Source organism: Argopecten irradians, chromosome 14, assembly GCF_041381155.1.
Source record: "Argopecten irradians isolate NY chromosome 14, Ai_NY, whole genome shotgun sequence".
Lineage (NCBI taxonomy): Eukaryota > Metazoa > Mollusca > Bivalvia > Pectinida > Pectinidae > Argopecten > Argopecten irradians.
In genome coordinates this window covers 14,600,494-14,616,495 of record NC_091147.1, presented here as the reverse complement: position 1 = coordinate 14,616,495, position 16,002 = coordinate 14,600,494, and the positions used below count along the sequence as shown (strand labels likewise).

General features: G+C 37.3%; 1 protein-coding gene across 1 annotated transcript in view; it reads left to right on the top strand.

Moving 5' to 3' along the window:
• Positions 1-425: 425 nt before the first annotated feature.
• Positions 426-16,002, top strand: part of LOC138307545 (protein unc-93 homolog A-like) — a 42,439-nt gene continuing 26,862 nt past the window's right edge. The window contains exon 1 of the mRNA XM_069248347.1: positions 426-2,986. Coding sequence (XP_069104448.1) covers positions 1,558-2,986 — 1,429 coding nt within the window. The 5' untranslated portion in view covers positions 426-1,557. The remainder of the gene's footprint in view (positions 2,987-16,002) is intronic.

The following is a 16,002-nucleotide window of genomic DNA, read 5'->3' as shown; positions in this document are numbered from 1 at the left end:
ACGATGACAATAGAAAAAAAAACATAACACAAGATTTTATACATTTATTTATTTAGTTCTTTTGACCAATATAAATCCAATTTATTCAATAGTCTTTTCAAAATCATATAATGAATGTTGAATTGTTATATTAAAAAAATATCTCATACCAAAGATAAACAAATTATGGAAACAAAATTATTAGATTTGTGATTTAAAAATAATTTTCAAATTCACGATGACAATAGAAAAAAAAATGCCACTATAGTATAACCCCTTTCAATTTTTAGATAAATGTTTGCGATGATCGGTTACCAGATGACGACACTGCCAGTTTTAAACAGTAAACATATATATACGTCTCTCTGTTTGTTTTGCCACGGGACAAGACATTAGCGAATCTAGTGACTTAGCGCAGGGAGAAACAGGCGGCGGGCAAGGAGCGCACTAAGCACTACCTTTACGTTGTCTATAAGGAGACAAACATTTTGTACGCCATTATCCACCGAGTGAAAACCAGTACAGTGTAGTGTGAATCACAAACAAGAGCTCCATGAAGGCCAGACTGTTCGGGAGAAATAATTAAGGACAACATTTTGCTGAATTTCGTTTTTATTTGAACATGGTTTGGATTTATAACCAGCCTAGCTTTGATGGTTCAGCTTGTATACGCGAAGAGGCGAGCCTGGTTTCATCGATTGTGTTAGGCACAGCATATGTGTAGGAGATATTGGTAGCTGAACTTGTAGTTCTCTTTTCTAGGAATGGCGGAGTACACACTTTGTCACCATTTAACATTGTTAGCCGGGGCTAAATGTTCTGTTGTTTTTTCATCGAAATAAGCAGCAAGACGCTTCTCAGTGTTTGAGAGCGCAGTTGTGTGTGACGGTCGCCGGTTGTCTACATTGGCTGTGTTGCAGCATCCTCATGTGTGCCGATTATTTGTGTCCAAAAGGAGTTACTTTGCCTGCTGTTTCTCAATGTGTGCGTTGTGTTGTATAATTCGTTGTCTGTGTATTCAGTATTGTTGGATAACAAGCTGTGAGTGAAACCTAACGGTAAAGCCGCCTTGCCAATACTAACACCGGAAACACTGGGAAGTTAGCGTGGAGGTTAATTAAAGCCGCGTAAGAACCGATCATCGAGTCTATTGATTGCCATACAGACTGGCATATGTACAGCTGTATTCAATTTCATCATAACCGAATCCCCAAACGATGACTTAGAAGGCGCATAGATGTGGACATTAAAACTATTATATTAACATTGCTGTATATAATCGAGACAAGAACTGGCTATAATGTTCGCTTTGTCCTCCATTGCAGTGTGAGTCACCGCGCCGATACTGACTCGGAGAAAGTGATGCTAGATTAGGCGGATACACATGATTGGTGGTATTTTGACGAACCGGAACGGTATTTATATGAGTGAGTCTCCATTCATGTTGTTTCTGGAACGTTTACGTTGTTTTGTCACACTAAGTGACATCTTCCTAATAATCAGTTTTATAATACGCTCAATTGACAACCCAACTTGCTTACCTCTCGTAGTAGAGGAAAACCTTGTTTTAAAAACAAGATGTCAGCATCGTCTTCCACACTATCCCCATTCGATATGACGGGTCTTGGGGCAGGATTCGGGCTCTACAGGCCCAGGAGGCCTAGTTACACTTACGCCACTCAGGCAGGTAGACAGAGAACAGAAAGTTACAGGTATGCTGTCAAGAAAAGCGCCGCAGATGTAGAGGAACAGACAGACTTTATTGAAGGTTACCTCACAAAAAGGGGTCGAAAGGAAAGCTATGTACGGGCGACAAGGAGAGGTGAAGATGCCCTCGAATTAAAATCAGTCCTTGATAATTGTTCATCGCCAAAACCCTCTAAAAACAACATCATGATGACATCAGCGTCACATGTAGAGGATAACATAAAAAACGACGAGAAACAACAGCAGAAACAACAGCAACAGCAAAGACACCAAAAGCAGCAGCAACAACAGCAACAACCACAACAACAATTGCAGCAGAAACAGCAGCAACAGCAACAACAGCTTCGAATGAACCATACACCCAGCAATAGGATGACTGTCAGCCTGTCCACTTCCGGTGGAGGCACACCTGATCACATGGACGAACTTAAGACGGCCATTGCTTGTAGATCTAAAATCTCAAAACCTAAACAGTCAGTTTATAAACTTAACGATGACCTTAGTAACCAAAGCCCTGTAAGTTACAAAAAAGGAGGAGGTGGGAAGCGACTCCCTATAACGGGGGAGAATCATGTAATGTGTCAGGACAACACAAAAGAAAATGTTGGAACACCATGCTCGGAATTAAGTAGTACTGTACCCTCTATAATTGTTTTCACCTTCAAGAAAAATTTAGTGTTTCTGTGCATTAGTTTTATAACGCTATTTTCCTCATTTAGGGCTATACAAAATCTACAGAGTTCCATCAACGACAAATATAACCTAGGCATCATAGCTATGTCCGTTGTTCACGGGACCATGTTTTTCACGTGCTTATGGGCCCCTTCGATAATCAACAAATTGTCTGCTAAATGGGCGCTTGTGATTGGGATGTTTAGCTTTCTCACGTGGATAGGCGCCAACTTTTATCCTACCTTTTACACACTTATACCAACTGCTGTGTTTTCTGGATGTGGTCAGGGAATTCTTTGGACAGCAGAAATATCTTACATTTTAAAATTAGCTTTCGATTCTTCACGTGTAAGTAGAGGTAACATAGACAAGGAAGTCCTTCGGTTTCATGGAATATTTCTAGCCTGTTTTCAAACAACACATATTTGGGGTAATTTAATTTCTTCTTTTGTGTTGAATTTCTACAAGAAAGAACCTGAGACGCCTTTTCCTGATGCTTTTCCGATGGATTATATGGGAAATTATACAGATATGGGTATGGACGCAGGAATGGTCGAAGACATAGTTGGTCCAGTCACGTGCGGCGTTCTCAAACCTTGTGGTATTCCGGACTCAAGGAAAAGCCAAGGTAATGCTCCGTTAAACTCTCGAAAATAAATAACAAAAATCATTTATACATACCCTATTGTAACTTTACTAAATTATTATGTGTAGATATAGGGTAAATTTATCACAAAGACTCTTGTGTATCGATATTGAATCAACATCATCACGGTACTGTTTAATTTAATTTCAACACGGTATTATTTCAAAAGAACTGTCCATATTTTTATGTGTTGGGGAAAAGTTTGGGGGTTGGTAACATTAACATTATAGCCGTAATGCAATGAACTTGCAACACAATACTTTCTATATCGCACAGTACTGTCTATATCACACAGTACTGTCTATATCACACAGTACTGTCTATATCACACAGTACTGTCTATATCACACAGTACTGTCTATATCACACAGTACTGTCTATATCACACAGTACTGTCTATAACACAGTACTTCTATATCACACAGTACTGTCTATATCACACAGTACTGTCTATATCACACAGTACTGTCTATATCACACAGTACTGTCTATATCACACATACTGTCTATATCACACAGTACTGTCTATATCACACAGTACTGTCTATATCACACGACTTGTCTATATCACACATACTGTCTATATCACACACTGTAATGTCTATATCACACTGTTATATCACACGTTGTTATATCACACAGTACTGTCTATATCATATCACACGTACTGTCTATATCACACAGTACTGTCTATATCACACACTGTCTATATCACACAGTACTGTCTATATCACACAGTACTGTCTATATCACACAGTACTGTCTATATCACACGGTACTGTCTATATCACACAGTACTGTCTATATCACACAGTACTGTCTATATCACACAGTACTGTCTATATCACACTGTCTATATCACACAGTACACTGTCTATATCACACAGTACTGTCTATATCACACAGTACTGTCTATATCACACAGTACTGTCTATATCACACTGTCTATATCACACAGTACTGTCTATATCACACAGTACTGTCTATATCACACAGTACTGTCTATATCACACTGTCTATATCACACAGTACTGTCTATATCACACGTACACAGTACTGTCTATATCACACAGTACTGTCTATATCACACAGTACTGTCTATATCACACAGTACTGTCTATATCACACTGTCTATATCACACAGTACTGTCTATATCACACAGTACTGTCTATATCACACAGTACTGTCTATATCACACAGTACTGTCTATATCACACTGTCTATATCACACTGTACTGTCTATATCACACAGTACTGTCTATATCACACAGTACTGTCTATATCACACAGTACTGTCTATATCACACAGTACTGTCTATATCACACAGTACTGTCTATATCACACAGTACTGTCTATATCACACAGTACTGTCTATATCACACAGTACTGTCTATATCACACAGTACTGTCTATATCACACAGTACTGTGTCTATATCACACAGTACTGTCTATATCACACAGTACTGTCTATATCACACAGTACTGTCTATATCACACAGTACTGTCTATATCACACAGTACTGTCTATATCACACATACACAAGTACTGTCTATATCACACAGTACTGTCTATATCACACAGTACTGTCTATATCACACAGTACTGTCTATATCACACAGTACTGTCTATATCACACAGTACTGTCTATATCACACAGTACTGTCTATATCACACAGTACTGTCTATATCACACAGTACTGTCTATATCACACTGTACTGTCTATATCACACTGTACTGTCTATATCACACAGTACTGTCTATATCACACTGTCTATATCACACAGTACTGTCTATATCACACGGTACTGTCTATATCACAACATGTTACACAGTACTGTCTATATCACACAGTACTGTCTATATCACACAGTACTGTCTATATCACACAGTACTGTCTATATCACACATTACTGTCTATATCACACAGTACTGTCTATATCACACAGTACTGTCTATATCACACAGTACTGTCTATATCACACTGTCTATATCACACAGTACTGTCTATATCACACAGTACTGTCTATATCACACTGTCTATATCACACAGTACTGTCTATATCACACGGACTGCTGTCTATATCACACAGTACTGTCTATATCACACAGTACTGTCTATATCACACAGTACTGTCTATATCACACAGTACTGTCTATATCACACAGTACTGTCTATATCACACAGTACTGTCTATATCACACTATGTCTATATCACACAGTACTGTCTATATCACACAGTACTGTCTATATCACACAGTACTGTCTATATCACACAGTACTGTCTATATCACACAGTACTGTCTATATCACACAGTACTGTCTATATCACACTGTACTGTCTATATCACACAGTACTGTCTATATCACACAGTACTGTCTATATCACACAGTACTGTCTATATCACACAGTACTGTCTATATCACACAGTACTGTCTATATCACACACAGTACTGTCTATATCACACAGTACTGTCTATATCACACAGTACTGTCTATATCACACAGTACTGTCTATATCACACTATGTCTATATCACACAGTACTGTCTATATCACACAGTACTGTCTATATCACACAGTACTGTCTATATCACACAGTACTGTCTATATCACACGGTACTGTCTATATCACACAGTACTGTCTATATCACACAGTACTGTCTATATCACACAGTACTGTCTATATCACACAGTACTGTCTATATCACACAGTACTGTCTATATCACACAGTACTGTCTATATCAACACAGTACTGTCTATATCACACAGTACTGTCTATATCACACAGTACTGTCTATATCACACAGTACTGTCTATATCACACAGTACTGTCTATATCACACAGTACTGTCTATATCACACAGTACTGTCTATATCACACAGTACTGTCTATATCACACAGTACTGTCTATATCACACAGTACTGTCTATATCACACAGTACTGTCTATATCACACACTACTGTCTATATCACACAGTACTGTCTATATCACACAGTACTGTCTATATCACACAGTACTGTCTATATCACACTGTACTGTCTATATCACACTGTCTATATCACACAGTACTATCTATATCACACAGTACTGTCTATATCACACAGTACTGTCTATATCACACTGTCTATATCACACAGTACTGTCTTTATCACACAGTACTGTCTATATCACACTGTCTATATCACACAGTACTGTCTATATCACACAGTACTGTCTATATCACACAGTACTGTCTATATCACACAGTACTGTCTATATCACACTGTCTATATCACACAGTACTGTCTATATCACACAGTACTGTCTATATCACACAGTACTGTCTATATCACACAGTACTGTCTATATCACACAGTACTGTCTATATCACACAGTACTGTCTATATCACACAGTACTGTCTATATCACACACTACTGTCTATATCACACACTACTGTCTATATCACACAGTACTGTCTATATCACACAGTACTGTCTATATCACACAGTACTGTCTATATCACACAGTACTGTCTATATCACACAGTACTGTCTATATCACACAGTACTGTCTATATCACACAGTACTGTCTATATCACACGGTACTGTCTATATCACACAGTACTGTCTATATCACACGGTACTGTCTATATCACACAGTACTGTCTATATCACACAGTACTGTCTATATCACACAGTACTGTCTATATCACACAGTACTGTCTATATCACACAGTACTGTCTATATCACACAGTACTGTCTATATCACACAGTACTGTCTATATCACACAGTACTGTCTATATCACACAGTACTGTCTATATCACACTGTCTATATCACACAGTACTGTCTATATCACACAGTACTGTCTATATCACACAGTACTGTCTATATCACACATACTGTCTATATCACACGTACTGTCTATATCACACAGTACTGTCTATATCACACACAGTACTGTCTATATCACACAGTACTGTCTATATCACACAGTACTGTCTATATCACACACACGTACTGTCTATATCACACAGTACTGTCTATATCACACAGTACTGTCTATATCACACAGTACTGTCTATATCACACAGTACTGTCTATATCACACAGTACTGTCTATATCACACAGTACTGTCTATATCACACAGTACTGTCTATATCACACAGTACTGTCTATATCACACACTACTGTCTATATCACACAGTACTGTCTATATCACACGTACTGTCTATATCACACAGTACTGTCTATATCACACAGTACTGTCTATATCACACAGTACTGTCTATATCACACATACTGTCTATATCACACAGTACTGTCTATATCACACTGTCTATATCACACAGTACTGTCTATATCACACAGTACTGTCTATATCACACAGTACTGTCTATATCACACACGTACTGTCTATATCACACAGTACTGTCTATATCACACAGTACTGTCTATATCACACAGTACTGTCTATATCACACAGTACTGTCTATATCACACAGTACTGTCTATATCACACAGTACTGTCTATATCACACAGTACTGTCTATATCACACAGTACTGTCTATATCACACAGTACTGTCTATATCACACAGTACTGTCTATATCACACAGTACTGTCTATATCACTGTCTATATCACACGTACTGTCTATATCACACAGTACTGTCTATATCACACAGTACTGTCTATATCACACACTACTGTCTATATCACACAGTACTGTCTATATCACACAGTACTGTCTATATCACACGGTACTGTCTATATCACACAGTACTGTCTATATCACACAGTACTGTCTATATCACACAGTACTGTCTATATCACACAGTACTGTCTATATCACACAGTACTGTCTATATCACACAGTGTCTATATCACACAGTACTGTCTATATCACACAGTACTGTCTATATCACACTACTGTCTATATCACACAGTACTGTCTATATCACACAGTACTGTCTATATCACACAGTACTGTCTATATCACACAGTACTGTCTATATCACACAGTACTGTCTATATCACACAGTACTGTCTATATCACACAGTACTGTCTATATCACACAGTACTGTCTATATCACACAGTACTGTCTATATCACACAGTACTGTCTATATCACACAGTACTGTCTATATCACACAGTACTGTCTATATCACACAGTACTGTCTATATCACACAGTACTGTCTATATCACACAGTACTGTCTATATCACACAGTACTGTCTATATCACACAGTACTGTCTATATCACACAGTACTGTCTATATCACACAGTACTGTCTATATCACACAGTACTGTCTATATCACACAGTACTGTCTATATCACACAGTACTGTCTATATCACACACGGTACTGTCTATATCACACAGTACTGTCTATATCACATAGTACTGTCTATATCACACAGTACTGTCTATATCACACAGTACTGTCTATATCACACAGTACTGTCTATATCACACAGTACTGTCTATATCACACAGTACTGTCTATATCACACAGTACTGTCTATATCACACAGTACTGTCTATATCACACAGTACTGTCTATATCACACTGTACTGTCTATATCACACAGTACTGTCTATATCACACATACTGTCTATATCACACAGTACTGTCTATATCACACAGTACTGTCTATATACACACTGTACTGTCTATATCACACAGTACTGTCTATATCACACAGTACTGTCTATATCACACATTAACTGTATTATATCACACAGTACTGTCTATATCACACAGTACTGTCTATATCACACAGTACTGTCTATATCACACAGTGTCTATATCACACATACTGTCTATATCACACAGTACTGTCTATATCACACAGTACTGTCTATATCACACACTACTGTCTATATCACACACTACTGTCTATATCACACACGTACTGTCTATATCACACAGTACTGTCTATATCACACACAGTACTGTCTATATCACACAGTACTGTCTATATCACACAGTACTGTCTATATCACACAGTACTGTCTATATCACACAGTACTGTCTATATCACACAGTACTGTCTATATCACACAGTACTGTCTATATCACACAGTACTGTCTATATCACACAGTACTGTCTATATCACACATACTGTCTATATCACACAGTACTGTCTATATCACACAGTACTGTCTATATCACACAGTACTGTCTATATCACACAGTACTGTCTATATCACACACGTACTGTCTATATCACACAGTACTGTCTATATCACACAGTACTGTCTATATCACACAGTACTGTCTATATCACACGTACTGTCTATATCACACAGTACTGTCTATATCACACAGTACTGTCTATATCACACAGTACTGTCTATATCACACAGTACTGTCTATATCACACTGTACTGTCTATATCACACAGTACTGTCTATATCACACGGTATCACACAGTACTGTCTATATCACACAGTACTGTCTATATCACACAGTACTGTCTATATCACACAGTACTGTCTATATCACACTGTCTATATCACACTGTCTATATCACACAGTACTGTCTATATCACACAGTACTGTCTATATCACACAGTACTGTCTATATCACACAGTACTGTCTATATCACACTGTCTATATCACACTGTCTATATCACACAGTACTGTCTATATCACACAGTACTGTCTATATCACACAGTACTGTCTATATCACACAGTACTGTCTATATCACACAGTACTGTCTATATCACACAGTACTGTCTATATCACACAGTACTGTCTATATCACACAGTACTGTCTATATCACACAGTACTGTCTATATCACACAGTACTGTCTATATCACACAGTACTGTCTATATCACACAGTACTGTCTATATCACACAGTACTGTCTATATCACACACTACTGTCTATATCACACAGTACTGTCTATATCACACAGTACTGTCTATATCACACAGTACTGTCTATATCACACAGTACTGTCTATATCACACGTACTGTACTGTCTATATCACACAGTACTGTCTATATCACACAGTACTGTCTATATCACACAGTACTGTCTATATCACACACTACTGTCTATATCACACAGTACTGTCTATATCACACAGTACTGTCTATATCACACAGTACTGTCTATATCACACTGTCTATATCACACAGTACTGTCTATATCACACAGTACTGTCTATATCACACTGTCTATATCACACAGTACTGTCTATATATCACACACTACTGTCTATATCACACAGTACTGTCTATATCACACAGTACTGTCTATATCACACAGTACTGTCTATATCACACAGTACTGTCTATATCACACAGTACTGTCTATATCACACAGTACTGTCTATATCACACAGTACTGTCTATATCACACAGTACTGTCTATATCACACAGTACTGTCTATATCACACAGTACTGTCTATATCACACAGTACTGTCTATATCACACAGTACTGTCTATATCACACAGTACTGTCTATATCACACAGTACTGTCTATATCACACAGTCTCGTCTATATATCACACAGTACTGTCTATATCACACAGTACTGTCTATATCACACAGTACTGTCTATATCACACAGTACTGTCTATATCACACAGTACTGTCTATATCACACAGTACTGTCTATATCACACAGTACTGTCTATATCACACAGTACTGTCTATATCACACATCACACAGTACTGTCTATATCACACAGTACTGTCTATATCACACAGTACTGTCTATATCACACGGTATCACACAGTACTGTCTATATCACACAGTACTGTCTATATCACACAGTACTGTCTATATCACACAGTACTGTCTATATCACACAGTACTGTCTATATCACACTGTCTATATCACACAGTACTGTCTATATCACACAGTACTGTCTATATCACACAGTACTGTCTATATCACACAGTACTGTCTATATCACACAGTACTGTCTATATCACACAGTACTGTCTATATCACACAGTACTGTCTATATCACACAGTACTGTCTATATCACACTGTCTATATCACACAGTACTGTCTATATCACACAGTACTGTCTATATCATACAGTACTGTCTATATCACACAGTACTGTCTATATCACACAGTACTGTCTATATCACACAGTACTGTCTATATCACACAGTACTGTCTATATCACACAGTACTGTCTATATCACACAGTACTGTCTATATCACACAGTACTGTCTATATCACACAGTACTGTCTATATCACACAGTACTGTCTATATCACACAGTACTGTCTATATCACACAGTACTGTCTATATCACACTGTCTATATCACACAGTACTGTCTATATCACACAGTACTGTCTATATCACACACTACTGTCTATATCACACGGTATCACACAGTACTGTCTATATCACACGGTACTGTCTATATCACACGGTACACACATACTGTCTATATCACACAGTACTGTCTATATCACACAGTACTGTCTATATCACACAGTACTGTCTATATCACACAGTACTGTATATATCACACAGTAATGTCTATATCACACTGTCTATATCACACAGTACTGTCTATATCACACTGTCTATATCACACAGTACTGTCTATATCACACAGTACTGTCTATATCACACAGTACTGTCTATATCACACAGTACTGTCTATATCACACAGTACTGTCTATATCACACAGTACTGTCTATATCACACAGTACTGTCTATATCACACTGTCTATATCACACAGTACTGTCTATATCACACAGTACTGTCTATATCACACAGTACTGTCTATATCACACAGTACTGTCTATATCACACAGTACTGTCTATATCACACAGTACTGTCTATATCACACAGTACTGTCTATATCACACAGTACTGTCTATATCACACAGTACTGTCTATATCACACAGTACTGTCTATATCACACAGTACTGTCTATATCACACAGTACTGTCTATATCACACAGTACTGTCTATATCACACAGTACTGTCTATATCAACACAGTACTGTCTATATCACACAGTACTGTCTATATCACACAGTACTGTCTATATCACACAGTACTGTCTATATCACACAGTACTGTCTATATCCACACAGTACTGTCTATATCACCACACTATTACACTACGTCTATATCACACAGTAATGTCTATATCACACGGTCTATATCACACAGTACTGTCTATATCACACTGTCTATATCACACGGTACTGTCTATATCACACAGTACTGTCTATATCACACACACTGTCTATATCACACAGTACTGTCTATATCACACAGTACTGTCTATATCACACAGTACTGTCTATATCACACAGTACTGTCTATATCACACTGTCTATATCACACAGTACTGTCTATATCACACAGTACTGTCTATATCACACAGTACTGTCTATATCACACAGTACTGTCTATATCACACACTACTGTCTATATCACACTACTGTCTATATCACACGGTACTGTCTATATCACACAGTACTGTCTATATCACACAGTACTGTCTATATCACACAGTACTGTCTATATCAATCACACAGTACTGTCTATATCACACGTACTGTCTATATCACACAGTACTGTCTATATCACACAGTACTGTCTATATCACACAGTACTGTCTATATCACACAGTACTGTCTATATCACACAGTACTGTCTATATCACACACAGTACTGTCTATATCACACTGTCTATATCACACAGTACTGTCTATATCACACAGTACTGTCTATATCACACAGTACTGTCTATATCACACAGTACTGTCTATATCACACAGTACTGTCTATATCACACAGTACTGTCTATATCACACGTACTGTCTATATCACACAGTACTGTCTATATCACACAGTACTGTCTATATCACACACACTGTCTATATCACACGTACTGTCTATATCACACAGTACTGTCTATATCACACAGTACTGTCTATATCACACAGTACTGTCTATATCACACAGTACTGTCTATATCACACAGTACTGTCTATATCACACAGTACTGTCTATATCACACAGTACTGTCTATATCACACAGTACTGTCTATATCACACAGTACTGTCTATATCACACAGTACTGTCTATATCACACAGTACTGTCTATATCACACAGTACTGTCTATATCACACAGTACTGTCTATATCACACAGTACTGTCTATATCACACGTACTGTCTATATCACACAGTACTGTCTATATCACACATACTGTCTATATCACACACAACTGTCTGTCTATATCACACATACTGTCTATATCACACACTGTCTATATCACACACGTACTGTCTATATCACACATACTGTCTATATCACACAGTACTGTCTATATCACACAGTACTGTCTATATCACACAGTACTGTCTATATCACACACGTACTGTCTATATCACACAGTACTGTCTATATCACACAGTACTGTCTATATCACACAGTACTGTCTATATCACACAGTACTGTCTATATCACACAGTACTGTCTATATCACACAGTACTGTCTATATCACACAGTACTGTCTATATCACACAGTACTGTCTATATCACACAGTACTGTCTATATCACACAGTACTGTCTATATCACACAGTACTGTCTATATCACACAGTACTGTCTATATCACACAGTACTGTCTATATCACACAGTACTGTCTATATCACACAGTACTGTCTATATCACACAGTACTGTCTATATCACACAGTACTGTCTATATCACACAGTACTGTCTATATCACACAGTACTGTCTATATCACACAGTACTGTCTATATCACACAGTACTGTCTATATCACACAGTACTGTCTATATCACATACTGTCTATATCACACAGTACTGTCTATATCACACAGTACTGTCTATATCACACAGTACTGTCTATATCACACAGTACTGTCTATATCACACAGTACTGTCTATATCACACAGTACTGTCTATATCACACAGTACTGTCTATATCACACAGTACTGTCTATATCACACAGTACTGTCTATATCACACAGTACTGTCTATATCACACGTACTGTCTATATCACACAGTACTGTCTATATCACACAGTACTGTCTATATCACACGTACTGTCTATATCACACGTACTGTCTATATCACACAGTACTGTCTATATCACACAGTACTGTCTATATCACACAGTACTGTCTATATCACACAACTGTCTATATCACACAGTACTGTCTATATCACACAGTACTGTCTATATCACACTACTGTCTATATCACACTACTGTCTATATCACACAGTACTGTCTATATCACACGTACTGTCTATATCACACAGTACTGTCTATATCACACAGTACTGTCTATATCACACATACTGTCTATATCACACTACTGTCTATATCACACAGTACTGTCTATATCACACAGTACTGTCTATATCACACAGTACTGTCTATATCACACAGTACTGTCTATATCACACAGTACTGTCTATATCACACACAGTACTGTCTATATCACACAGTACTGTCTATATCACACGTACTGTCTATATCACACGTACTGTCTATATCACACAGTACTGTCTATATCACACAGTACTGTCTATATCACACAGTACTGTCTATATCACACAGTACTGTCTATATCACACAGTACTGTCTATATCACACAGTACTGTCTATATCACACAGTACTGTCTATATCAACACAGTACTGTCTATATCACACAGTACTGTCTATATCACACAGTACTGTCTATATCACACAGTACTGTCTATATCACACAGTACTGTCTATATCACACAGTACTGTCTATATCACACAGTACTGTCTATATCACACAGTACTGTCTATATCACACAGTACTGTCTATATCACACAACTGCTAATCACACTGTCTATATCACACAGTACTGTCTATATCACACAGTACTGTCTATATCACACAGTACTGTCTATATCACACAGTACTGTCTATATCACACAGTACTGTCTATATCACACAGTACTGTCTATACACACTGTCTATATCACACGTACTGTCTATATCACACTAGTCTATATCACACGTACTGTCTATATCACACAGTACTGCTAACTACTGCTATATAACGTCTGTCTATATCACACGTACTGTCTATATCACACAGTACTGTCTATATCACACGTACTGTCTATATCACACAGTACTGTCTATATCACACAGTACTGTCTATATCACACAGTACTGTCTATATCACACTGTACGTCTATATCACACAGTACTGTCTATATCACACAGTACTGTCTATATCACACGTACTGTCTATATCACACAGTACTGTCTATATCACACAGTACTGTCTATATCACACAGTACTGTCTATATCACACGTACTGTCTATATCACACAGTACTGTCTATATCACACAGTACTGTCTATATCACACAGTACTGTCTATATCACACAGTACTGTCTATATCAACGTACTGTCTATATCACACAGTACTGTCTATATCACACAGTACTGTCTATATCACACAGTACTGTCTATATCACACAGTACTGTCTATATCACACAGTACTGTCTATATCACACAGTACTGTCTATATCACACAGTACTGTCTATATCACACAGTACTGTCTATATCACACGATACTGTCTATATCACACAGTACTGTCTATATCACACTGTCTATATCACACAGTACTGTCTATATCACATATTACTGTCTATATCACACAGTACTGTCTATATCACACAGTACTGTCTATATCACACTGTCTACTGTCTATATCACACATACTGTCTATATCACACAGTACTGTGAGGCGACCTCAGCAATATTCCAGGTTCGTTGATTCAGTGATTGATAAAGTTGCCATGACAACTATAATAGTGCTTTGTACAGTTGATTTCATTTTACATGATTTGATCATTTAATGATCGCAATGAGAGAAGAAAAAAAAAGAAAAAAGAAGAAAAAGCTATTTTATTGGGAACATTTTTTAGCGTCTTATCAATAGCCTTGTCTTT